This window comes from Bubalus kerabau, chromosome 1, assembly GCF_029407905.1.
Source record: "Bubalus kerabau isolate K-KA32 ecotype Philippines breed swamp buffalo chromosome 1, PCC_UOA_SB_1v2, whole genome shotgun sequence".
NCBI classification, from domain to species: domain Eukaryota; kingdom Metazoa; phylum Chordata; class Mammalia; order Artiodactyla; family Bovidae; genus Bubalus; species Bubalus kerabau.
Genome location: NC_073624.1, coordinates 151,285,872 through 151,312,728, shown reverse-complemented (window position 1 = coordinate 151,312,728; position 26,857 = coordinate 151,285,872). Strand labels below are relative to the sequence as shown.

Sequence of the window (26,857 nt, the reverse complement as noted above, 5' to 3'; positions counted from 1 at the left end):
ATCAATGGCCAGGGCCTCATTGCAGCAGCACCTCTAAGTCCAGCTGCAAAGAATAAAAGAAAACACGGAATGGGAGCTATTGTTTTCTGTTTTCCCAAGGGACCCCAGCCCAAGCCATTGATGCATTCAGAATTCCCAGGCAAGCCAGACTCAGGCGACTATGAACCTTGTAACCTGTGTTTTTTCTACTTATCGATTAAGATCATGTTTTTCATTGCCTTTGATTTCTTTCTTTTTTTTAAAGTTTGTTTGTTTTTTCAATAAAAACAATCCAGGGCTTGGGTCCCAAAAGTTTAATATGTTTTGTCCTGTCAGATTATCTGTTTCCTCTTCAATTTATTTGTGATATAAACCTTGCCCCATTTCTGCTCCGATCCTGGGACTGTGCCCAGAAATGTTTTAAGTCAACACATTTCTAAAGGCAGTGATAAAGATCACAATTTTAACAAAAACACCTCAAAAAAACCAGCCTCCCCACACCCTCTTCCCCAGTGACTTACTAAAATCAACTTGAAGTCAGAACCGTAGCAAATGTGCCTATTTCAGATTTGAAGCCTCAAGGCAGATGAAATGGCCAGACATTTGCCTTTTAGGGTTGCCCTCAGAAGAGCTAACAAAAAGGGTGACAGCCTTTAAACAGCTGCCTGGGGAGGAGGACATCTGCCTCTGTTTTACCAGCTATTCAGTGCTCAGGCCTTGCCTTGAAAAGAGCATGTGGGGCTTGGCAGCAATAGTTCTGAGGCAGCCAGTTGTTATATGGCTTTTGTCTTAACGAAGCCACCCATTATTGTAGAGCCATAACTCGCAGGAAGCCAGCTGTCAGGGCTGTGGCGCAGGCCCATCTGGGTGGGAGGCAAGGGGAGAGAAGAGTGTCTGGCCAGATTCCCTTTTAGACACCTGAGCCTGGTTGGCTTTGTAACCGGAGAGTTTTGTCTTTTCCTCACTCCCATCTTCCCTGAGGAGGCCCAGCACCGATTTTGATCTCTACCCTTGGAGAGACAGCAGGGACATCTTGGGATTTGGATTCCTTGGTTTGCAACTCCCTAAGTGCTGGGCTGGGCTCTGCAGCGGCTGATTGGCATTTGGCGCTCCGATTAAGCGCTTCCCTTTGAAATCTACCCCCTCCTTTTTTTTTTTTTTTTTTTTAAAACCAGGTATGATGATGTCAAACGTGATGCTGATGCTACAGTTACAGACACGGCCCCTACTGGCGCAGCCTCTCTGATTCTCTCCTCCTCTCCACGTCCAGCGCTGGGTTGTTGTTGTTTTTTTTTTTTTTTTTTTTTTTCAGACAAGTGCATCTCCTAACCAGGTCACATTTCAGCAGCGACCCACTATCCGTCTGTCATCGGAGTCAGACCGCAGGAGGAAGGCTGAGGAAGACGAGGACGTTTGCCTCGCCAGCTGCGGGGTGGGAAGAAGGACATTAAAATACTGCAGAAGTCAAGACTCCCCCACCCTCCAGGTCGAATTCAGACCACGATGCGCGCTCGGGGCTGCGGGCGGCTGGCGCTGCCGCTGCTGCTGCTCTCGGCAGCTGCCCTGGCCGAAGGCGACGCCAAAGGGCTCAAGGAGGGCGAGACCCCCGGCAATTTCATGGAGGACGAGCAATGGCTGTCGTCCATCTCGCAGTACAGCGGCAAGATCAAGCACTGGAACCGCTTCCGAGATGTGAGTCTGCAGGGCCAAGGGTCCGCGCGGGGGTTAGGGAGGGAGCTTCGGAGCAGAGACCCTGGGGCCAGGAGTGGCGGCTGCCCATGGCAGCCACGGGCTCCCGCAGCCCAACCGGGTAATTGCACTGAGAGTAAACAGCGCGCACCCACTGGGCTCCTGAACCCCTTCCTCATATTTCCCTCAGCCCCGGAGCTGGCGACCCCCAGTCCCATACATACATGCCCCGAGCGAGGAGTTGCTCTGGGGGCGTGCGTTAGCGATCAGCTCTCCTCTGCAGGCTGGATGCGGAGAGGGGTGCGAGATGCGGAGGGCAGGGGGAGGAGGCAGGCAGGGAGGGACGGGAGCCCCGGCTTTGAATGGGTCCCTGACCTCTTTTTTTTCTGGCGAGCCACCCCCAGGTGTCCCCAAGGTGGGTGGATGCTGCAGGTTCCACATACGGGCCACTGCGGAAGGGGCAGGTCTGGGTGGGGCCGGCGGGGAAGGCAGCATCTTCCTGTGCTTGCCCTCTATTTCCATCTTGGGCTTTGGGCTGGGGGCGACAGAAAGGACCGGCCCACGGTTGGCGCTTTGAGTTGGGGTCAGGGGGGCGCTCTGAGCAATCCTCCTAAAGGCGAGATGGTGAAAGGCGTGTCCGTCCGTCCGTAATGGGGGGCGGGTGACGGCAGTGAAAATACCATAGGCCACCTCTGGGTGGCCGCCAGAGCCAGGTCTGGGGTTCCCATTGAGGGACGCGAGCACTAATGGAGGATAATTTTCCAGGACCAATCTTTCATGGGGTAGAACGACCCAGAAGTTGAACCTCCAACCTGGAGGGAAGACTCCCTAGCCCAGTAGACTTGAAAAGAGTAGAGAGCCCAGTAGCTGGGTCTGGGGACCCTTTGCATACGCCCGCTGGAACCCAGCTTAACCTTGTGCGGAACTTTGCCGTGTAGGGGGTGTGGAGGTGGCTGCGGAGGAGCAGGCAACGCTGCAGCACTTTGTTTACAGGCACCTGTAGATCAGAGGGGAAACTGAAGACTGCCTTGTTCCCAGAAGGGGAAGTAGGAGCGAGGACGGGCTCGCAGAGGGCGTGGCTGGGACCCAGAGCAGGGTGGGGGCGGGGTGTGAGGTGGAGGATGGGCCTGGATGCTCCAGAGAAGAGGAACGCTGGTGTCCACCACCCGGTGCTCTCCAGCGCCCTAACCCCAGGAAGCCTTTTCTACGGCCCCAGTTCTTGCTTCTCCAGTTCAGTTCCCTAGATTCCCACATCAGACCCACCTAGTATAATACCGTGACCTTTCTCATCTTATATTGTATGCATCCAAAAGTTCCTTAGCAATGCGTTTAGAACACACATGCTTCATGTGATAACCAGCCGAATGATGGGAGCAGGCAGATACGCATCTTTTTGTTACCCTGAAACAAACGACTGTTTATCTCCAAAGTCAAACTGGTGGGTTGTAATTCATCAGAAGGACTCGCCGGCTGCCTGGTCCTCAGGGCTGAGTGTCCTGGGCCCCAGCCTAAGGTTTGCCCCGCCCATGGCTGGTCCAGCGACAGGAGCCTGGCACTCCAGCAAGGCCTCTTCCGAGTCCCCTGCAGGCCCAGCTCAGATTAGCTGCAGTCTCCTGCCGCTGCCTGGGAAGCAGCCCGGCCACAGCAGTAAGAGGGTGGCAGCAGGCTGGCCCGTCCTGAATCCATGTGTCACTGGTCCAGGCCTCCCTCTGACTCTCTGGCAGTTTGCTTTTCTAAAATGGAACTGGTGAAGGTCAGAGAGAAAAGAAATGCTTACTCAGAGGCAGTACAAGTTTAAAAATAAAAGATTCCTCCCCACCTTCCTTCTTCCTCTGACTTCCAATAGCCAACTCTGTGGGTGAGGATAAATGACTGACTCCATGACCCCCTGGCACAGGGCTGCCCACCTGTCTCCCTGTACTGGTGCCAGTCACTTCCCACTTCCTCCCATGCTCATCAGAAGAAAGGCACCAGAATGAAATTCTGCAAGATCTGCCTCCATAGCATTCATGGAAAGCTTCAAGGCATGTAATGGTTTGGAGGGTCTCAGGCACTTTATAGGGTAGATTTCCTCTAAAACCCCATTTAAGGTAGCCCTGGCTATAGGAGAATGGGGTCAGGGAGAGAAGGAGGACAAGGAAGGCTTGGCAGGAGGGTCTGGCTGAAGGGATTCTTTGGCAGCCTCTGCAGAAATGCGGGAGGCTGCTAGCTCAGAGCCGCTGCACTGCATAACTCTAGGGGTGCCATCATGTGAATGATGCCCCTGGAGTGAGTTGTGCGGTGCGCAGACCATACACGGGCCATGCCAGGACTGCAGATCATTGTCATCCCTCCTCTGTTAGCAGAGGCCCCACTTCCCACCCTAAGGACTGAAGGCCTTCTAGTTGGGCACAGTAGCATTGGGCTTTATGTACCTTTCATCAGGCAGGCTTTCTTGAAGCTATGTTCCTTGGCTCCTCAAAAGAGAGGTAGGAGTTTCTCTTGAACCTCTAAGGCACTGCCAGGTTGAGCCAGAATCTTGTTGATTATCAGTCACAAAATGGTGCAGGGCCCCCACTCTGCCTTGGTGCAAGGGAAGCACACAAGCAGGGAGAGTGGAGTATTCTTGGGGAAGAGGATCAAGGAGTCGAGTGTGGGTGGGGGCAGTGTCTCATTAAATGGTTGGACCAAATTGAGGGCAGGAAGATTGAGGGAATCACGTCGAAGCAGTCAGGAAAACCAAGAAGAGAAGGAAAGCATGGCCATGGTTCCAGTGTGGAATTGGTCTGAGCTGGTCAGCCAGGAATTCAGCTTAGCATTCTTCCTCTGAGCAGTAGGATTATTGGGAGGGGTGGGGGGTGGTAGGGGGTGTTGTGAAGGGTTTACTGACAGAGTAATCCTCTTCTCCAGTGGGCCTGGGGCTCTCACATGTGTCTGGATAGATCGCTTTTAATGCCTTGTGTCCTGCTTCCAGGGAGGAGGGAATTTCAAGTCAGAGGAGCTGGGGTCTGGCTGCGCCCCAATCTGTGCAGGCCTGGACTTTTCGGAGCCCTGCTCCCCGGTGCTCCCCTCTCTCGATTTAACTCCCTGCAGAAGTGGGTGGATTTTACTGCAGTCTTTGGAACAAAGCATCCAGGGCCTCATAGATAGAGATGGACACTTGAGAGGAGACAGGCCATTACGCAGCATTCTTCCAGGCAGGCTCCAGGAGCTGGCTGGGCAGTGCTGACTCCTCTTTATCTTCTTGGCTCCTCTGCTTTGTACTCCACTTGGGTTACATTTTAATGATATTTATGAGTGTCCAGCACAGCGTTGGGCACCCGGGAGGCACACGTCACTGGCTGCAGGGGGTGTTTACCTCTGCCAGTCCCTGCAGTCAGCACTTTATCCCTGTTCTCTCTCGTGTCCCCCGCCAGCACCCTGTGAGATGGTTACCATTACTCTGTAGTCCACCCATTTTCCGGCTCAAGAAAAGGAGGCCCTGAGAAGCTGAGTAACGTATCCACTATCAAATCACTAGCAAGCGGCAGAGCTGGGGTTTGAACCCAGCTCCTCTAACTCAACTTTGCTTTTCAAGATCTTTCTGCCTAACACTTAGTGGAGATGGAAGAGAAGAGCCTACCCTGGCTCGTGTCCTATGGGCTCAAGGATGCCTTGCCAGGAGCACCGCCTCCTCGGAAGGAGGGCTAGGGCACTCAGTGTCTTCGGCAGCCTGCCACCAGCCTGGCCTAGCGACCCTCCAGAGGCAGCTCTCCACCTAGGAGAGGCGTGAGGCCTGGGGTCAGGTTCTGACTCTTCCGCTGCCTGGCCACACAATGCCAGGTACATCACATAACCTCTCTGAACTTCAGTTTCAGTCTGGGAGACTGAGCATGAAGACATCTTGTCTGAGGGCTGGAGGGCATCCATTTCAGGCAATAGAGAAAGAAACTTCAGCCCCATAGAAAAACCACCAGATGGATCAGTGTTTCTGGGGCTGGTTCACACCAACCTCCATCTCCATGAGAACAACACCGGTGTATATGCCCTAATTCACTCACTTACTGCAGATCTTAGCCCCTCCCTGGAGCCCAGGACTTCACCATGAACCTAGGGTCTGGCCCAGGTGGTAACCTGCTAGCTACTTAGTGATTCTCATATATGAGAATTCTTATATATTCTCATATGTTTATATGAGCACCAAGTAGGCCAGTAGCAAGTTTCAGCCACAAAGAGGCTCCCCTCTCTCCACCTCACACAGCTGAACCAGGGCAAGTGTGGGATTGAGCTGCACAGGTGTTTGTGGATAAGTGTGGGTGTGTGAGAAGAACCCCAAACTGGGTCAGAATGGATTCCATCATTGGGGTTTCAGAATAGGAGGCTGGGCCCCCTCTGGCCTCCACCTCCTCCAGCCTAGTTTCGAATCCTCTCCCACCCTGGAGGAGCTGGCATCACCCAGAGCAGTGTAGCACAATGAGGGGCTCTTGAACACCCAGCAGGGCTCCAGGCCCTGAGCAGAGAGGGACAGGAGAGGGCGAGAAGAGCACTCTGCCTGGAGAGGCTGTCTTAGTCTCCTCTTGACTTCCAGGCAGTCTGAAGAGGATGGCCAGCCCACACCACCCCTCCATTCTCCAGAAGGTCAGTGGGCTCTCTGGAGGAGTGGGAGAACTCTAGCCTACCCTGAGCCCCAGGGGCCCCGGGAGGGCTCTCGGCTTGTCTTCCTCCCTGGCAGAGCCACTCCCCTTTGCCAGCCCTTGATTTTCCTCTGGGTTTAATGGGCAGCCCTTGTCATCCTGTGACTCAGGAAGATGGCACTTCTTCCGGAGCCCACCTACAGCCCCTTCACCTGCATGAATCTGTCACCGCCCCCCACCCCCACCCTTGCTACAAGCTGAGCAGCAAGACTTTGGGTTTAGGGAAAGGATTTTCTTTTTTGCTCTTTAGGGTAGCATTTATGACCAGATCAGCACTGAGTGTGTACTAACCAGAGACAAAGGAACCTGAGAAATGAAGCCTAATGGCATCCCAGGGCAAACACCAGTCTGGGGATGGCCATGTTGCCACTGTGTAAGGTTCCCTTGCAGGTATCACGTGAGTCTTTTTAGTGCTGTAGACGGGGAAAATGTGTCTGTGCTTGGTGGGCAGACCCAGGCCCAGCTTCAAGCTAGGGTGATGTGATTCTTGAAATGTCCCAGCCTCTGATCCCCTGAGGGCTCAGCCAGTGTTCAGTTGTCAATATAGCCCCTTCCTCGGGATTCCTGCCACATTTATTGGCCATAAACTCACTTGGCACATGTTGGTACTGCCTCCCTGCATCCTTTACACTGTGGGCTTATAAAGAGTCCTCCTGCTGGTATGTATCACGTTCCTCCCAAGGCAAGTCCCTGAGGGCAGGGTTTAGAGATAGACTGCTTTGTGACCTTACACCCTATCCTCAGAGCATTGCATGTGGCTGTGCACATAGTGGGTGCTCCGTATAAATGTATGCACCATGGAATGTGAGAGCCAGGAAGGATCTCAACTAATGTGTCCTCTGAGCCCCTCCTTCTTCCCTCCCGGTAGCAGCGCCATGGGTTCAGGTGGGGCTTTGGGCTGAGCCATGCTGACTGTTTGGGGTGCTCTCTTCCCCTTTCTGGGCCCTGAATGGTTGGGATAGTCAAAGCTAGAACCCCAGCACTGACTCCAGTGATTCATTTGTACGATAAGGGAATGAAAGATGCCAGGAAGGAAGATTGCCCTCAGGCCTCCTTGTTTTCCCCATGTTTATCATCCTGGACCTGGGTGCAGCCAGCCTCCTTTCTCCTCGGTGAGCGGGTGCATAGGGGACTCAGAATTTCCCCCCACCTCAGTGGGCCCAGAGAGCAGGTCACCCTCCATCAGACCTGTGTGTGGGTGAGCACAGGGCTACCTCAGGTGGCAACCAGGTTCCCCGAGACAGGGCATCCTGCCCCTCCAAGTATCTTCCCCTACATCTGAGAACAGGTCAAAGCTGCACACAGCAGGAAGGACAAGCCAGGCCCAGCCAGTGTCTTACCCCTGCTTGGATGCAAGCTGCTGGCTCCTTCCCTGATCCCTGGCTCCTTTGCACAGGTTAGAGGACATGGAAGAGTCTAAACTTGTTCAGGCTCCTTTTCCGCTCTTCTCAAAGTTCTCAGTTTAGGAGATTTGGGCAGCAGAATCATGGAGCCTTGGCAGCATTAAGCGCTGGGCACTTGCAGGTAAAGAAAAGGACCAGACACAATGCCACGTGCTCTTTTACGACCCCATTCCTGTGCTTCCTCAGCTCCAGTGTCTGGGCCTCCTCAGAGAATCTTGGATTGCAATCCTGCCCCCCACTTATGTTCTAGAAAGGAAACAGAGGTCCTGAAAACAGAACTCCAGGCCTGCTCTCCCCTGTTTCTCTCTCCTGTTCTCTGTCTTCTGTGGACCCCTGGGACCACTGCATGAACCGGAAACCCAAGGACTGGGGTCTGAGATGCCCCTGGAGCAGTGGAGAGCTCAGGCCCTATGGAGTCTGGGGGTGGGGTTGGGGCTGGTGCAGGCATACCTGAGGCCAGGTAGAGATCCTGGCATGCAGGGAGCAATAAGCACATTTTTGTCCTCCAAGGAAATTCCTCCGAGGGGAGAGGTGGGAGGCAGGGAGTCTGCCAGATGCCTGTCTCCGTCTGTTTGTCCAGGCCTCACACAGCCTCCACCACTCCCTCTGAGAGAGGGGCAAATATTTAATGACTGCCCCCCTCCCTTCTCAGTCTCCTCCGTGCGGAGGGCGCTGCCTCCTCAAGATGCCTTCTGCCTGGGCATGCGATGGGGGTGTCAGCCTCAGCTGAGGAGGAGCCAGGCGGCCCCCACTTCACCCCTGCTCGTTCCTTTCTGGACCCCTCCCTCTGTGCTCCCTGCTGGTTTGCAGGGAGGCACAGCAGAAGCCCCCAGCCACAAGTTCCCCACTCCTGGGCCTTCTCAGGGTACTGGGTTCCATCAGAGGTTCCCTCACCTGAGGAATGAGGCAGAAATAATGCCAGCTACAAGGCTTTTCAAAGGTTGAGAGAGGCCTGGCCCACTTCCATTTTTAGAGGTTCTTGATCTATTAAAAAATTAAGAAATGCCATAATAGGGTTACAGGCGTTGTGGTTTCTTTAAAGTCTCACGATGCACCTCTTTCCGCCCTGTCAGCGCATCTTAGAGCCTCAGCTGGAGGCAACGTCAGAAGTCTGCATTTGAGGCTCCTTGTGACTATGAGACCGGGAAGTACCTCTCATCTACCTTGTCCCCCAGACTCCCCGTATGTGCCGAAGAACCCAGCTTAAGTGCTCCTGTTTTGTGGGTTTTGAAAGTGTATGGCTTTACAGTTTGCAAAGTGCTCTCACAGCCATACTGAGTCCCTCCACACCTCAGGGAGGAAGGCAAGAGGGTCATCCTCACTTTGTAGACCAAAGGCCCTCCAGCAAGGCTCTCCAGCCCACATCTTGTTGGCAGTCAGAGGCCAGGCCAAGTGGGTACCCAGATTCCATGCCAGGGCGGGGGTAGGCGGTGTCCGTCTCCCCATCACGCTGTGCTGCAGAGAGGCAGGTGGAGATTCGCCCAGGTGGTTTTCAGCCCTGGGGCGCTGCTCTTCTGCTTGATTCACTGCAGCATCTCGTTCTCCCCACCAGATGGGAGAGGTTGGGAGAGATTGGGTTAATTCAAGCTGTGAAGTGAGCGGGTGATTCGGGTGCTAATTAAAATGACAGGAAGTAAACAGCACTTGGAAACACCCAGCATGTGCCCCCCTAAGCCCAGCTAGGCCTGCGCACTCACCACTGTTTCTCCCCCAGCTTGGCACAGTGGGCCCCGTCTCCATGGCAACCGGGCTGAGCTGCCGAGATCAAAGCAGGAGATGGGTTAGCTCCAAACCAGCCCAACCAGGGGTGTGTGAAGGGATTCTGGAAAATGCCTGAAGAAGGGGGGCCCTTCTTCAGAGGTGTCTTCCTCCACCACTTTCAATCCCTCCATTCTGGTACAAGACTTCCAACCTAGGGGTTGGAACAGAGCTGGTGTGGAGGGAGAAGTCACTCATGGGCTGGGGTTAGTCCTCCTGGGTTCGGTTCTGAGACTTTTTTTTTTCTAACATTTAAGGAACAGTGAGAGTCCTGATTAGGGGCACAGAGTCTGGAATCCCAGTTCTTGGAGTTCTAATACTTTTCTGCTGTGCTATTTGACGTGTGATTCTGCATAAGTCACTTAACCTCTCCAAGCCTCAATTTTACCACCTGAGAAATAGGATAATAGTAGTAATTTTCCCTTAAGTGTTTATGAAGAGTAAAATGAGCCGATGAGTGTGAAATGTTTAGCACAATGCCTCCCACGTGGTAATTTGTGAGAAACTATTAGCTGTTCTTGGGTATTTTTATTATGTGTTAGGTGCTGGGCATAGAAAGGTGAACTTCATATGGTCTCTGCCCTCAAGAAACTGGCCATCTAAAGAGGTCAGAAGCTATGGCATTGCTTCATGTAGCCAGAGTAATAATAAACTTCTACTAGGTACAGTCGGCCTGAAGGAAAACTAGATATGGGGCAAGGTTTGGGAGGATAAAGTTTGAAAGCTGAGTTTTGAAATACGAATTGAAGTTCCGGGGGCTGGATGCAAACACATTCCAGAGCGGGAAGAAGGCTCTGCCGAGGCCTGGCCAGACTGAAACATCTGTTGGAAGGACCTGGGGACAGGAACAGACTGAGAGAAGGTGAACTTTCTTCTGTTGGTGACTGGGAACCTGTGAGGGTCTTTAAATATGATATTTATTGTTTTTTTTTTCACCTTCATTACAAAACTAATACATGTTCATTGTAGAAATTTTGGAAACTTATGAAAAGGCAGAAAGATACCGAAATTCTCTATTCCTCTCCCCAGAGGAAGTCACTGTTAATATTTTGATTTTAATCCTTTTTAACCTAATCATCTTTAAACATTTTTTTTTCAAAATGAGAGAAAGTTGCATATTCAGTGAAGGGTTTTAAGATAGGAGAAATATGATCAGAATTATGTTCTAGAAAGATCCCTGTGCCTGCAGGGGTTTGGGAGTTGGGTGGGGCCAAGGGAAGCCCAGAGGAGACCCTGAAGTAATTGAGGCCAGGGCTGCTAGGGTGGCACCAGTGGGTGTGGGGAGGGGAGGGCAGGCTGGAGAGAGAGCAGCGGGTGGAGTGGGCTTGGTGTCACGAGATTTGAGAGAATAAATTAATGTGCACTTCAGCCACAGCATCCCCTTTGGACTTCCCTGGTTGCTCAGACAGTAAAGAGTCTGCCTGCAATGCGGGAGACCCGGGTTCAATCCCCGGGTCAGGAAGGTCCCCTGGAGAAGGAAATGGCAACCCACTGCAGTATTCTTGCCTGGAAAATCCCATGGACAGAAGAGCCTGACTGGCTACAGTCCATGGGGTTGCAAAGAATCAGACAGGACTGAGAAACTAACACTTTCTTCACTTTCCAAAGGAAAAGGCTTCAAGCTGGAGGTCAGGAGACCTGGGGTTAGTGAGTTGGCCTGAGTATCTGCTTTGTGTGAGGTGTCCTCAGAAGGAAGTGAATGACTGCTCTTTTTCCTCCCTGAGGCCCACCTTGAGAGCAAATGAGAGCATTAGACACAAGAGTCAGAGCTGGAAGGACCTGACACCTGAGGGCTGTTGCCATGGGCTCACTCAGCTGCCTGCTGAGCGCCAGGGGAGCCCAGAGCTGCCTGCCCTGTGGGCTTGGGTGGTGCCAGCAATGGAGGGCTGAAAAAGTTCCTCAGGTGGTTCCGATGTTCAGCTGTTGCTGAGAGACACTCCAAGAGGACAAGTGACTTGCCGAGGACTCACAGTGAACCAAGTTTAGAGCAAACCGAGGGTCCAAAGTCCTTGCTACCCATTCCCCTTGTCCCCCTAAGAACAAAACTTTCCTGTATAGGGTTAGGGTCATAGGGTTGGGCCCAGATGGGAAGTCCTGGCCCAGCTCTTCATCTGTCTTGGGACCCTTGGCCTATTGCCCTGCCTCTCTGAGCCTCCATTTTTTTGTGGAGCTGATCCTATCAATTCTGCCCTATTCACATGAATCTGAGAATAAAAGGAAGACAGACATAAAAATACATGGAGAGGACTTAATTTAAAAACACCATGACTTATAAGCTGCTTATATATCCCAGCCTTTCCCCATGGGCCTCAGTGAGAGGGGCAATGAGGAAGTCCAGTGGGTGACATGGCAAAGTGCTGAGCATCACTGGGTGTGGTGGTGGTCATGGCTGGTTCTACTACCAGATGAAATAGATGGGCTTTCCCTTTGCCTAGAGCTTTGGGTCTCAGCCTATGACCTATCTGCCCTCCAGCCTGGCCCTGGCCCCAGAGTACTGGAGGTGGGCGCTTCCAAATCCCCATTTCTCAGGAGAGGACAGGGTTGATCAGCAGCAGAGCCGGGATGGAAACAGGCCTGTTTCCTGAGAAGTCTCCGGTGCCCTTATCAGACTGTTTTTCATAATTGCTAGTGAGCCCACTTGGGTACCATAAATAGACACCACTGCTTTGAAAGGCATTATTCACACTTGCCAACAGATGCCTCCTTTGTACCTTATAGATGGACCAGCCCACACCTGACCTTAGGAGCTCCTAAGTATGCCCCTGGTCTCTGCCTCCAGAGCAGCCATTCTCATGTCACCCACTGGACTTCCTCATCGCCCCTCTCACTGAGGCCCCTTGGGGGTGACCCTGCTCACACCCCTGTGTCTCTGGTCTCCCAGTGGTGGCCGCTCTCTTCTCCACTTTGCAGGGGCCCCTCGTGTAGCCTCTCCCTACTCATTTCCTGCCCCTGCACTATTTTTCCATCTGAATTCTCTGGTCTCTTCTGCTATAACAGCTTTTATTTGTTGAGTATTCTGTGAACACCAGGCACTTTTCAGACCCTATCTCCTTTCATCTCTGAGTGGTCCCAGGAGATAGATGCTAAGCTCCAACAGGCCAAGGTGCTTGCCCAGGGTGTGCTGGTGGGGAAACGTGGGCTTCTGTGTGACTCCAGGGCCCTCTCTTCATCACTCTTTTCTGACTAGCTGCTCCCATTTTCCTGGGAGTAAGGGCCCTGGGATCTAGAACCACTTAGGCCTCCCCCTACCTCATCCACAGCAGTGGAGACAAGGAGCTCAGCTAGAACCCAGGACAACACTTGTATACAAAAGGGGCTCAAACCTTGTATCCTGAATGAGAGGAAGGAGTCCTACCTTTGCTCAGGTTGGGGTGGGTGGGGATGGCTCCCCACCAGGGCTCTCACACAGCAACTGGACAGGGAAAGTCCCTTTCTTAGAACTCTGCCTTCCACCAGCCCACTTCCCCCTGGATTTCTAATCAGAAATTCTTGGTATTGACCTTTGAGAACCTACTCGGTTCTGAGTCCCAAAGGCTTCTGCTCACAGCCTGGTTAGAGGTTAAAGCAGCAGGGTAGGGCCAGAGTGAAGGAGGAGTGAGCGGTCATCGAGGCCCTCGGCTGACACCCCTCCTTGGTCCAGTTCAGGTGTGGGTGGGTTCTGTGGCACACACACCTCGTTGGTTGAGAGCGGGTGACTCACACCAGCTACTTCCCCTGTCCTTTTCAATAACTTCATGCCCACTCCCCTCCCAAAGAATACCGGGTCGGTGAGAAGACCCCAGTTCAGTGGAGACCAGCCTCTGCCTTTGCCCCGACTTATAACTGTAGCCTCAACCACTTGGCCACGCTCAGCCTCATTTCCCATCCATGGTTGAGTAGACACCGGGGGAGGGACCCCTCACCCTGATGAGTTCCTGGAGAAGAAGGGCTGGGTCTGGGCTGGCTTCCTTTGGTTCTGGCAAACAGGGAATTATGCTGTAGTTCCCTGAGGGCTGCCCTGCAGTCTCTGTAGAAGCTTGCCCAGGGCAGGACACAAGAGGACTCCAGCTGCCCTGTGGAATCAGTTGGCTGCCTGAGCCAGGAGCTTGGGCTGGCCTGTCCAGTGCCCAGGGGGCCGCCCAGGCCAGGTTCCCTGGAAGCCCCTCCTGTGGCCTTCCTCCTGCTGCTCCTGGATCCAAGGGCTGGGGACACTTGGCTGCTTGCACACATATGTGGGTTATTACTTCATTTTCAGATAAAAGATATCTAGCATTGGGTGAACTTTATTGAAGCATCCTTTTTACCTGTGAACACCCAGTACTCACTGTTGCCTTGGGTCCCTAATGGTGTGTTGTATCCAGCAGAGAGTTCTATGCTGGGCACCTGGAGACCTGGGCTTTGAGATGGTGGGACCTGGATCAGGTCCTCTCTTGTCTCTGGGCTTCCTGGCTTCTCCTGCACACAGCGGGGGCTGGGACAGATGACCTCAGAGGGGCTTTTCAGGATTTTCTGAGTCAGGATTTGCAGCTGGATGGTGGAACTGAGAAAGCCATCAGGAGGGGCCACGACCCCCCTTTCTCTCAGTGCACCATTTGAGTTTTGCAGGAAAGGTAGATGTTGACTGAAAAACAGTCCCCAGGCAGCCCAGAGGAGAGGCCCGTTCTGCCTCACTTGCATGGTGGGCAGGTGTCAGTTGAGGCGACTGCCCAGGAAAGGACCCTGGCAGAAGGAGAGAAGGCGTTTCTGAAACAGCCAGGGCAGAGGCATGAGAATCCCTTCCCAGGCAGTACGGGCCCCTCAGACATCCGTCCTGGTGGTGGGACCAGGGCTGGGCCTTTGGGACCATCTTCAGGGCCTGGAGTGGAAGGATGGGACCTCGTTCTCAAAGCCCTGATCCTCACCTCTACTGCTCCTAAGGCCAGCCCTGAGTGTGCCCAGGTCTTAAGCTTTCTATTGTAAAGACATAGGAATACCATCTTCCAATTGGAGGTCATAGAGATCAGAGGACCGTAGCAGTCAAAGATCGTTGCCCAGCACCCACAGTCACATGATGAAGGCCTGGGGAGCCCTGAGACCTTGTGGTCTGAGGATAGGCCGCACACTAAAATCACCGTCTGTCCCTCTCTCCTCCTGCTCCATTTCCCGTGGCCTGCTGCTGCTGCCCGATCCCTAGGAGGTAGAGGTGAGTTCTGCCTGGGGCCCCCTGCATATGTATCTGTAGCTCTACACCCCACTCTTCTCCCTTGCCCCCTCACCCCAATTTCTCCTTCCCTGCAGCATTCAGTGTGGGATTGGGGGGGGGGGGTCGGAAATAAGGAACTTAGGGATAAGGCCAGAAGGGATTCCGGACATGGGTTTAGGGGCTAAAGGTCTGGGGCAGGCAGCTGGCAGGGCCTGGGTAGACAGGGTCACCTGGGAAGCCACCAGAATAGTGGCAGTTGGCATGGGGAAGCAGTGGCCTGGGCCCTTGCTCTGTTGGCCTTGGAGTTGAACTTTGGCTCTAGGTTGTAAATCTTAGCCCTTTCCTTCCCCCTCACCCACTATGTCCTTCCCTAGGATGACTACATCAAGAGCTGGGAGGACAATCAGCAAGGAGATGAAGGTAACATGCCCCTCTTGCAGGGGAAGGTGACTGATATCCATGAGGACTTGTGACCAGAGGGCAAGTCCTGACTGTGGCCTTGGAGGCTCCTTGGGGAGCCAGGCCCAGATCGAGATGAGACTTCCAAGTTGAGGAGCTATGGTTATCAAGGGCTGCTAGTGAGGGGCGGCTTCCCAGCTCAGAAGTGGGGCTGTGTGCTCCTGGGCTCTCTGACACTGTATCCCAGATGGCCTGTGTCCTAACTCTATGTCCCCTGCAGCCCTGGATACCACCAAGGACCCCTGCCAGAAGGTGAAGTGCAGCCGTCATAAAGTGTGCATCACCCAGGGCTATCAGCGGGCCATGTGCATCAGCCGCAAGAAGCTGGAGCACAGGTGAGGGCCTTGGGGAGGTGGAAGGGCTGGAGGGGGTTTGCTTAAAGAGCAAGGGCGGAACTGATCCTCTCCTAGGTAACAATTATCTTTTGCTGCAGATCAAACTACCCCAAAGCTTAGTGGCTCGAAGGGATAAATGTGTGTTATCGTACAGTTTCTGAGGGTCAGTAGCGAGACATGGTTTTATTGGGTGGTTCTGGCTCAGGGACTGTCAGGAGGTTCCAGTCAAGAAGGTCTCATCTTCATCCCCTCTCTGCTTAATCATATAATCAGAGACCGGGGAGTTGGGATTGCAATCTTAGATGCCTTTAGGGGCCTGGCAGGTAATGTATATGCATGAAGAGAGAGCTTGCATTGGTGATGAACCAGTCTGGGAGGCCCAGGCCCTATGGAAATGCGGGCCCAGGACTCCCATATCTTTCATTTTACCTAGGCCAGAAATCAGGATTCTTTATGTGAACTCTTCCATTTTGTAAATGTTGGCAAATAACCCAATTGAAAACAAAAATCCTTGGTGGTGCAACAAAATTCGGGTCTACAGACCACAAGTGGCCCTTGGGCCATCAGTTTGCAACCTCTGATTTGACCTGACCCCTTATGCGAGTACAACTCCCATTTACATCTTACAGTTGAACCTGGAGTTGAACCTGAGGGCCCTGCTGGAAAGGGGAAGCAGGGAGTGTCTTTGCTCTGCCTGATTGGTTCCACTTTTGTGAGCGAGAGGAGGGTCTGACTGGGGGTGATGGGAGGGTAGGCGGGGGCAGGGAGGCAGCTGCAAATGCTGTAGATCACCAAGAGCAGCTTCTTGTTGGAAGCAGTCTCCTGAACCCTCCCTTCCCCTGTCTCTCATGTTTGCTTCCATTCCTGTACCCTCCTATCCCACTCCTCCTGTAGGATCAAGCAGCCTGCTGTGAAACTCCATGGAAACAAAGACACCGTTTGTAAGCCCTGTCACATGGCCCACCTTGCCTCTGTCTGCGGCTCTGATGGCCACACTTACAGCTCAGTGGTGAGGAGCCATGGTCCCAGGTGGGGTGGAGGGAGGGTGCACTTGGGGCCACAGGGAGCAGAGAGAACAACTCAGCCAGGCCTTCTGTGTGGCTCCCAGTAATGATGCGGGGCCAGGTGCGCTTGTCAGCACATCAGTGTGGCCAGCCACAGTGCCGGCACCAACCCAGGAGCCTGAGACCCTGCGCCTGACCTTGGGCAGGTGAGGGGTGGGGCCTGGAGGAGGCCGGTAACTACAAGTCAGAGCAGGTAAGGGAAGGGCTTCAGGAAAACATAGAGGGCAACGGAAGAAAGGAGTTCTGTCATCCAGGTGTTGGGGGTTGACATCTTTCCGTGGTTGGGTATCCATATGGACAGGATGGTTCACCAGCAAGCACCAGGCATTCTGGGACAAGAGGAAGTAATCCTTCGTGAGATGACAGTGTGGGAGGGAATGGTGGTCAGGGGAATGAAGACCAACATTGTAGGGTTTTTGTAAGGGTTAAATGAGACAATATTTGTGAAAGCATACACTTTAAGTACCATAGAAATGCAGGTGCTAATTGTGAATGCTCCTACTAGCAGTGAGGACTTGTTTGGTGTTTGGAGGGCATGCACTGTTAGCTGGAGTTGGGTTCTAGGCTTAGGAACCCATTTGGGGTATGAGGCACATTTAAGAGTCATCTGCTATGGGTGATGATTGAAGTTGGGGAGGGGATGAGGTCACCAGGGAGAAGAGGAAGGAAAGAAAGAATAAGCCAGAGGGCAGAAGCTGCCTGGAGGAGGCAGAGGGTTACAGAGGAAGCAGGCAGAGCCAGTGGGGGTGGGGAGGAAAACACCAAGTCACACCACCTGAGGGCAAAGCGAGGTGTGGGCAGGAGGCTGTGGTGTGAGGGTCCCTGCTCTGCCCAGGGCGGAGGTGGAGGTCATTAGAAGGTCTGGATTCCAGCTCAGCCCTGTGGCCTTAGCTGAGTCACTGGGCCTCTCTGAGTGTCCGTGTTCTCTGCTGAGCACAAGAAACACAATTTCTCCCTCATGGAGCTGAGGGGGACCAGGTGACATCATGTTATAAGATGCTACCAGGACCTGAGTTTCATAAGCGGTCATCCCATGGGGAGAAACCAGACACCACCAGAGAAAAATGCTTTAAAAGCAAGGAATAAATGAACCTCTCGGAAGCTCTAAAGACCAGGGAATTAGCAGCAGCAGCAGTAGGTAGTAGCTGTTTGTTATCAAGAGAGCCCATGGAAGTGACTGTGGGAAGGCCGTGAGGGAGAGGCCCATAGCTGGTTACCCAGGGGCCAAGGGACTGTGGGGAGGGGGAGGAGAGGCCAAGAGGGCAAGGAGGGGTGGGTGCATGAGAGTGAGGGCATGCAGGTACCCTGGGAAGGACAAATGTGCAGAGAGGGCAGGCTGGTGCAGAGTGGGGATCCCGGGAGCATTTCATTTCCCGCTTTCCTGGGCCTGCTTCCTCTGACCAGTGTGCACCCGTGGCCTGCAGAGGGAGTGGGAGGGCCTTTCTGCGCTATTTGCAGGTCTGGCCCTCCCATCTCCAAGGTGGAAGGCAAATGTGGCTGCCATGGTAGGCTGGAGGGTGCCCCCAGCAGTGCCCCCATCACCCAGCAGACTTTCTTGTCCTGCAGTGTAAGCTGGAGCAGCAGGCGTGCCTGAGCAGCAAGCAGCTGACAGTGAGATGCGAGGGCCCCTGCCCCTGCCCCACAGAGCAGGCCGCCACCTCTACCTCCGACAGCAAACCAGGTAACCAGTGCTGGGCCACGGCAGGTTTGGGGTGGGGGGTGGCTTACTGCCAGGGCTCCTGGGGTCCTCCTTCAGAGCTCTGAAAGGGCAAGGGAGGTTTGCAATGGGAAGGGAGAAGTGACCGAAACCAGGAACAGGCCTGAGGGACCTGTGGAGCTGGAGGGTCCGGTTTGCATGGAGCAGGAGGGCTTGGCCTCATCACAGGGAGCCATGTGCTTTTGGTCCTAGGGAGTGAGGGGGAGGGGAAGACAGGAGAGGAGGAGAGAGCGCCTCTGGTTTCTAGCTCCCTTTCCCCCTGGCACTCCTAACCACTGCCCGGCCTCCAGGCCTGTAGGGCACCACCCCCAGCCGAGAGACCATGCTTGCTGCTTCACCCCACCTTCACCCTCTACTCCTTTCTCCCTGTTCTGCCAACTACAGAGACATGCACCGGTCAGGACCTGGCCGACTTGGGGGATCGGCTGCGGGACTGGTTCCAGCTCCTCCATGAGAACTCCAAGCAGAACGGCTCAGCCAGCAGCGGAGCCAGCCCGGCCAGCGGTATGGGAGCTGCTTGCTGTGCCGGGGAGGAGGGCGGGAAAGTGGGGAGATGGGTGTGCACTGGGGCCAGTTGGCGGCACTGGGGAGCACCCACATTTCTCCCCCTCCTGCCAGACACTGAGTGCCGCAAAGAGCCTAAACTTAAGAACAAGGGGAGGTAGGCTTCACCTGGACTGGAGGGGTTTGAGTTAGCTAACAGGAAGAACTCCTTAAAATGGGTGGAAAGAAACTAAACCCTGAAATGAGCAGCCAAGGGAAGGTAAGGAATTACTTTCCCTGAAGGACTTTCTAAACAGGATTTTGACTGGTTTGGGTGGTCCTGTGAAGAGGCTGAGGGGTGGGCCTTCAGCTGTTCTTGAGTTTCTCACCCCAGTGGTCGGATTGATTCTGAGCTGTCCTGACCCTGAACAGAGAGCTGGGGCTGACAGAGAGTTGGAGGGATGGACAGACAGATGGATGGAGTGATTACCTCGAGCAGGTCTAAACTGTGGCTTTCTCCTCAGGGCTGGACAAGAGCCTGGGGGCCAGCTGCAAGGACTCCATCGGCTGGATGTTCTCCAAGCTGGACACCAGTGCCGACCTCTTCCTGGACCAGACAGAGCTGGCTGCCATCAACCTGGACAAGTACGAAGTCTGCATCCGCCCCTTCTTCAACTCCTGTGACACCTACAAGGACGGCCGGGTCTCCACCGCTGAGTGGTGCTTCTGCTTCTGGAGGGAGAGTGAGTGCGCCCCTCCCCAGGCCCCTGCCTGCTATGCGGGCTCTGCCCCCCACTCCAGGCTCCCTCTGGGAGTCAGGTGACTACCTCTTGGCCACCTCCCACCACCCAGAACCTTGCCAGCTCCCCAGCTTCCTGCACTCTTTAGCAGCTCATCTCTTGGAGCCCAGGGGAACCAGCACGTGGACCCCCTTCCTCAGCAGGCCCTGAGTGGATATTATGGGTCCTGAAGCTTGTGCACTTTTGGAGGCCTACTTTGAGGAAAACTACAAATGTAAAATTTCTAGGGCCCCTCAGAGGGCTTGGAAGAGACTAAGGGGTCCTGAAGCTGAAGTTTCATTGGCTTCTCAGTGATTCCACTTTTGAACCCATCTCATAGTATACGCCCCAAATATGGGTGTGCATGTGATCATTAGAGATGTGGTGTCATTTGCCAGCTTTTTATATCCTGAACCAAAGCGGGACACGCACCTAGAGACCACCTAGGTCAAGGGGTAACCATCATCGATGGGGAAATGGAGGTTCCAAGGGGTCAGCTGACCAGCCAGAGGTGGGGCAGCCCCTGCTCTGCCTCTGGTGTTTGGCCTGGTCCCCACTGTGGTCGTGTGGTGGGAGTGTTACAGCATCTGTGGCCCGAGGCTGAGGCTTCTGCTGGGGCTCCACCGTTAGCTGGTTTGGGACCCTGGGCGACTGAATGGGGAGATAACAATACCTCAGAGACTGTTGTGAAGATGCAGTGAGAAACATCTGGGTGCAGAGCACCATGTAAATCACAGCCCCCCCTGCCAGTGTCCCATGTTTTGATCAGGCTCATTGTCCCTAACTGTCCAGGCTCCACTCTCTCCGCATGGCTCCCGCAGCACTTATTACTCTCCAGGCCTTTGGAGCTCATGCTCTCTGTTCTGTACAGCAGCCGTCTAGCTGGGAGCTGATCTCATTTTACAGCCAGTCGGGCCTCATGCTGGGAAGGGCTAGGGGACTTCTCAAGGTCACAGACAAGTTAGATTTGGCTGCCAGTTATTTTCAGGCCTCCACTGAATGTTCCCTCCAGCCTTATGTTGCCCTGGAGGCCTCTCACCCTGGGGAATCTGTGCATTCACCCCCACCTCCTCTTCTGAATCCTGTTTATTTATCCCATGAGTCTCCAATACCCTCAGGGGGCCCTGGGGAGCCTCAACCCATCCCACAGCCTTGGAATAGCCTCTCTCAACTGGAACCTGGGTGTTCTCACCTGGCAGAGCCCCTCTGTCGTTTCAGGGCACCTTAGAGGGATCAGTGCATCCCGCAGTCTGCAGTGTGTCAGAGCCCGGGTATTTTAATTTTGCAGAGCCCCCTGCCTGGTTTCTAAGCCTTGGGTAGGGGGGCTCAATGAGTCCCGTCAGCACCACAGGCTGGCCCCCATCAGAGGCTGCTTCTCTCCCCACAGAGCCTCCCTGCCTGGCAGAGCTGGAGCGCATCCAGATCCAGGAGGCTGCCAAGAAGAAGCCAGGTGAGGAGGCAGGTACCCCAGGGTACCTCTGAGGCCCAGAGGCTCTAGCCTGTGGGTGTCATGGAAGATGCTGAGTTCAGAGGAGGCCCTGGCTTAGGAAGACAGGAGAGGGAAATTCCTCTCCTGTTTATCCTCGTGGTGAGGCAAGGTCTCCCAACCAGCCCCTCAGTGTGTTTTAAGCACTAATTTTGTGCCCATTCCTGCTGGGAGTGTAGGTAGAAATACGGAAAGTTCCTTGAACCCTCCTTTCAATTCAGTTCAGTCAGTCAGTTCAGTTCAGTCGCTCAGTCGTGTCCAACTCTTTGCAACCCCGTGGACTGCAGGGTGTGTGCAAAGCTGAAAGGAGGACCCCCCCGCCCTCCCACAGCAGATGCTCATGTTCTCAGCAAATACTTGAGTGCCAACTCTGGAGAGACAGCAGTGAACCCTTGCAGATCAGAACTGATGGGCAAGACAGACGCGGTCCCTGGACTCATAAAGCACACAGGCTACTTGGGGAAACACAAGCCACAAATTGACACACCAGAAAGAGCTCCTGTGCGTGTGGTGCCAAGGGAGAGCACAGTGGACAGAAGTCAGCCAGGGGTCAGCAAAGGCCTCCCTGGGGTGCTGCTGTCCAAGAGGAGAGCTGAGGGGATGAGAGTGAGCCAGCCAGGAGCAAAGCCGAGGGCAGGGAAACGTTCTTGGGAAACAGAAAGCTCATGCTCTTGGCTGAGCGTGGTGGGTGAGCGGACAGATGTCCACGAGGCAGGTCCCATGGGGCCTCCCAGTTCCTGAGCGCAGCTTGGCATTTAACTGAGCAGTGACACCAGCGTACATGGAGCCACACTAGAACTTCCCACAAAGCCGTACTGACTGAGAGCCCAGTGGCCCTTGGGCTGGGTGTAGCGCCACTTCTGTCAGGAAGTCAGTCTCTGCCTCCTGGGAGCAGTCCTTTCTGGTCTGTGCTCCTGGAACGTGTGCACTGAGCAGCTGTCCTTTTACGCAGGTCACCCCACAGAGTGGGCAGTCTTGTCTATCCCTGGGGCCCCGGGGTGGGGATCTCAGCAGTCCACTGAGTGAACTAAGGAGCAATCTGAAGGAAAGTGGGTGGCCCCGAGGGCAGGTCAGAATCAGAGGGCTGGGAGGAAAAAGCTGGGCATTAGCAGGCCTAGGTGCAGCCCAGGATCCAGGGCGTCCAGCACAATGAGGTCAGATTGGCCATCCTACAGGACTGGGGGGCCGTGGAGGCAGATGGGACCCATAGCAGGGGCTGAGCAGGTGGCTTAGAAAGGAAGGCTTTTTTGTTTGTTTGTTTCTGGTCAGTTGAACTGGAAGAAATGCTGACGTCCAGCCCTGGATGTCCGAGCTTGTTAAGTGGTTGGTAGCTGGTCTGGCTGGGCTCTGGTGGGGCCCACGTGCTTGTGAGTCCGAGGTTCTGAGAGCCACCTCTCAAAGGAGCCCACACCCTGAGGCCCCTGCTCTGACCCTACGGGGCCTGCCCCACCAGGGATCTTCATCCCGAGCTGTGATGAGGATGGTTACTACCGGAAGATGCAGTGTGACCAGAGCAGCGGAGACTGCTGGTGTGTGGACCAGCTGGGCCTGGAGCTGACCGGCACCCGCACACACGGGAGCCCAGACTGTGGTAAGCCGGGGGCCGGCAGCCGGGGCCCCGCTTGCTGGGCTGGGCTTCCCTGCCGGCAGGGTCCTAACCTGCCCCTTGGCTGGTTCCCCTCACAGACGACATCGTGGGCTTCTCAGGGGACTTCGGGAGCGGTGTCGGCTGGGAGGACGAGGAGGAGAAGGAGACGGAGGAGGCAGGCGAGGAGACAGAGGAGGAGGAGGGCGAGGCGGGCGAGGCGGACGATGGAGGCTACATCTGGTAGACGGCCCACGGGGAACCGGGGCAAGCCAGGGTGCTGATGGCCGGGGAGACACGGCAGCAGAGACCTGGACAGAAGCAAGCAGATTACAAATGGATCCAGAAAATACAGCCTAAAGGACCCTGGCTCCAATGGGGAGGACCAGACGTGTGAGTGCGCATGGCACGTGTGTGGATGCACGGCCAGGATGTATGACTGCGTATGCAAGAGTGTGTGTGTGTGTGTGTGTGTGTGTGTGTGTGTGTGGCATGCACTGACAAATGTGTCCTTGGTCCACACTGCTAGTGGCAGAGGGTCACCCAAAGGCCCCTAAGGCCTCCTGTAGTTGTTTTCTTCCATTTGTTACTTTTGAAATACGCACATTCACACATATGCACACCCTGCAAAGTGAAAATTGATTCAGAATGGCTTCTGTGCCCCCTTGCCAGCCCCCCAGCCCCATCCAAGCCGCCCTGTCACCCTGGGGTTCCTGGTCCTGGCTTTCTGTCCTTGCCTTAAGCAGACCCCTCCTCCTGCCCGTGCTGTTCCCCGCCCCCCCCACCCCACCTCCCCCCACCCCCAGCCCCATCCCTTCTGGAGTCAGGCCCTGGCCTGGTGGGATGGGTCCCAGAGGGGAGGGAGGGCAGCGAGCTGTCTGCTGGCCGGTTTGGCTCTGGTGAGTCAGGCACCCACCTTAGGGAGCCCTTTCCCTCTGTTGGACTCTCCTCCTAACCCAGGCCAGGGCGAGCAGTGGTGGCTGAGAAGCTGCAGGCAGAGGCTGAGAGGTGGGGGAGGAGAAGGACTCGCCAGGCTGCTGGGATGGTGAGGGGGGCCACGTGAGCGGGGGCCGGGGGGGTAAGGGGGGTGGGGAGGGCCAGCGGGAGCTGCTTTTGCAGATCTCTTAGAACTCTTAGGAGTAGAGGCGGGGTCACCCTGAATGTCAGAACAGCTCGGGTCCTTTCCTGCAGCTCTCGGTGGGGGCCTGGTCTGTGCTGCTCTGTGGAGGCAGTGGGTGGTAGTTGTGCAGCTGAGCTCCCTCTGTTCCTGTTGGGGTGGGGGGGTGCACACCTTCCCCATCTCCCTGGTTGGGGTCCCCACTCCAGGAACCTAAAGATCAGGCAGCAGATAAAGAGCCTGGGTCTTGCCAGTGTGTGTGCCACCTCCTCCCTGACCCCTTAATAAACGCTCCCCTCCCATCCAGACTGACAAAAGGCATTGTCCCTGAGATCCTGTGACGGAGGGGACAGCTGCAGCCTTCTGCTCTCAGAGACCATGACATTTCCCCGTCCCTCCTCCTCCGAGAGAGGCACCCCTGGGCCATTTCCAGCCCCAGTCCTCTCAGCTTCTGGGCTTTTCCCTCCTCCCCTATGAGGGATCCTAGGGCCGCTGTAGTGGAGGGCCTCTCAAGCGCTGGGGTGTTTAGGGCTGCGAAAAGTCAGAGGGGACGGGTCTGGGGTAGCCAGAATCTGAGGCCCTGTCTCAGTGCTTCCCCAAATCTGCTTACCAGGTGGGAGCTGGGGTGGATGAGCAGGTACCCCCTGGTTTGTTTTGTTTTTTTCCTACTCTGTCCAGTTCTCCCTGTTGAAGCAAATTTCCTAACACTTTGGTAAAGAATTTCTTTCCTGGGTTTGGGCCTCTGATGCCCTTTGGTGTATGGCAAGTGCTGTGTGTGTGTTTGAGTGTGTGTGTGTGTGTGTGTGTGTGTGTGTGTGAGCCAAGGGGGCCTGGCGTGTGAGGAGGAGCACCCTGTGTGCTGGGTGGTGGCAGGTGTGGGGTCCATGTGGTGAAGTTCCCTGGGCAAGCCTCCCAGCCTGGCTCCCTGGCTTCTTTACTTCCACCCTGGGATTCATATCTTCTAGGTCCTCCCTTGAGGGGAAATAACGAAACTCCAGTTAGCCCCATGAACCGCTTCTCATTCTCCAGCACAGTTCCGGCTGTTAAGGTGTCCCGCGCTGCCCCAGATCCCCCTTGCCCATCTCCCACCCCGCTTCCCAGCCTCCCAGCCCACCCTCTGCTCCCCTGCTCGGTTCAGGGAAACACCGGTCCAGTCAGCCCTCTGCTCTCTGAGCGCAGCCCCTCTCAGAGCTACTTGAAACTTTGTGCTCTCACAGGATTGGAGTCTGTCTGTTTCCTCCCTCTGCCCTGGCTCAGACTTCTGGAACCGTGTCCTGGGCACAGCTGTTGAGGATGTTGGGGCGTCCTGGGGTGGAGGAGGGGCGCCCCTCTCCTCTCACAGTGGCCCTCCCCTCCTGGGGACATGCATCCTCTCCGTGTCTCTGGGTCTTCCGGCTGTGCACGTTTTTATGACCTTGTAAATATGTTGTAGAAAGAAAGCAAAAGACACTGAACTAGACCCTGGTGGGACTCAGGGGTCCAGCCTTGCCCTGTCTGAAGCCCCTATGCTGCTTCACCCCACTTTCTGGGACCGAGGCCCCCCAAAGTTAGACCAAGCAGCTTGAGCCCAGTGGGCTGAAGGCCTTCAGGTTACTTCCTGTCAGACAAGGTGCAGGTTTCCTTGTGAGCAAGACTGCAGGGCTGTCCCTCCTCACTCCTTGGATGTGTGCCCTCGACCAAGCTGTCTGCCACCCGGCCTCTTCTGCACCCCTCTTCTCTGTGTCCTCTCTCTGTCCTGTCCCCACTCCCCTGGTTTAGGCAGGCAGTGGAATTTGAGTTGAGTTGAAAAGAGCGCAACCAGATTTTCAAAGAAATTTCTGGCCTGGCTCTAGAGCTGCCCTTGGCCACCCCAGTCTCCTTCCCCTGGGCACTGGGAGAGACAGTCACGTCTAAATGGGACAGGTTGGAGTCAGAACAAACAAATGTGCCTTGAGAGACCACTCAGAGAGGATTCAGGGCAATGGGGAAGGAGGTGTGGGAGCTCAGGAAGGAGGAGGAGGGAAGCACAGCCGATGAGAGCATGAGGGGGCGTGACTGCGCCCCAGTACCCCCTGGGGCTGTGACTACACGTGGCCATGGCCACACGTCTGTCCTCATGCCACCCCACCTGGGCAGGCCACCCACTCACCCCTCATGAGCTCCATGTGCTTTCAGCTTCACCAGAGTGGGTGGGGGGTCCATGGGCATCAACCTGGGGACCCTCCATTTCACCAAAGCCTCCCCCTCAGCCCTTGGGGAGAATGAATGGCTAATCCACTGACCCCTGGCATCATCATGAGGCTGTGGACTGGCAGGGGTCAAAGGGAAGAGACACTGGGGGTGCAAAAGGAGACTCGAGACATCCAAGGAAGTCCCAAGCAGAGCAAATTGCTTTATAGCCTGAAGCCTACTTAAACTGTGTTATGTGCAATAACTGAGCTTAGAGTTAAGAATTGTGTTCAAGTGCTTGGATTTCCGTCTGTATATTTAAGTGCTGAAACTGTATCTCTCAGTAATTTTAGATGTCTTTAAAAAAAATCGAAAAACAAAGTGTTAGACCGTGTCTGTGCATTGATGGGCACTCAAGCGTCCCGTGGGTCACCCACCCTCTCCCCTGTGCCCCGCCTCCCTTTCACATACCCCCTCCCCCCCACCTCTACTTGGGGACCCTGCCTCGTGTTGTCTTTATCTGCCTATTAACTCAGCCTAAGAAAGCAAGTACACTTCACACATGCATAAAGGAAATCAAATGTTATTTTTAAGAAAACTGAAAATAAAAACTTTATAAACACCACCTACTGGCACTACTCTGATTATTCTCTCCCTCGGTGTCATTTTTCACAAAACAAGTTCCCAGAGTTCAGGCTTCTGGTCGGCAGGCTTCTCTTATTCAGTTTCATATGTTAGACCTCCATGAGGGTGGGGCTGCGAGGAGGAGCCTGATTTACTGGGGGAGGACCAGAAGCAACTTAGAAACATTTTTGGTATTATTATAAATATACGCGCTATATATACTTGTAGCTGCTAAGCTGCTAAGTCACTTCAGTCGTGTCCGACTCTGTGCGACCCCATAGACGGAAGCCCACCAGGCTCCCCCGTCCTTGGGATTCTCCAGGCAAGAACACTGGAGTGGGTTGCCATTTCCTTCTCCAATGCATGAAAGTGAAAAGTGAAAGTGAAGCCGCTCAGTCGTGTCCGACTCTCAGCGACC

The 26,857-nt window shown here is 54.7% G+C and overlaps 1 protein-coding gene across 1 annotated transcript; it reads left to right on the top strand.

Annotated features, from left to right (window-relative positions):
• The first annotated feature begins 1,281 nt into the window (after positions 1-1,281).
• Positions 1,282-26,440, top strand: SPOCK2 (SPARC (osteonectin), cwcv and kazal like domains proteoglycan 2). Its single transcript, XM_055535319.1, has 10 exons — positions 1,282-1,671; positions 15,017-15,062; positions 15,322-15,436; positions 16,331-16,445; positions 18,067-18,181; positions 18,602-18,721; positions 19,225-19,443; positions 20,867-20,929; positions 22,419-22,556; positions 22,652-26,440. Exons 1-10 carry the CDS (start codon positions 1,483-1,485, stop codon positions 22,795-22,797), a joined length of 1,266 nt encoding a protein of 421 aa, XP_055391294.1. The 5' UTR covers positions 1,282-1,482; the 3' UTR covers positions 22,798-26,440.
• The last annotated feature ends 417 nt before the right edge of the window (positions 26,441-26,857 follow it).

What these genes read in the sequence shown, in the direction of transcription:
- SPOCK2 (XM_055535319.1), top strand. Translation starts at nt 1,483, where the DNA reads ATGCGCGCTCGGGGCTGCGGGCGGCTGGCGCTGCCGCTGCTGCTGCTC. An exon ending in TACCTCCGACAGCAAACCAG is followed by an intron (nt 18,182 to 18,601) that starts GTAACCAGTGCT and finishes TGCCAACTACAG; the next exon opens with AGACATGCACCGGTCAGGAC. An exon ending in GGCTGCCAAGAAGAAGCCAG is followed by an intron (nt 20,930 to 22,418) that starts GTGAGGAGGCAG and finishes CTGCCCCACCAG; the next exon opens with GGATCTTCATCCCGAGCTGT.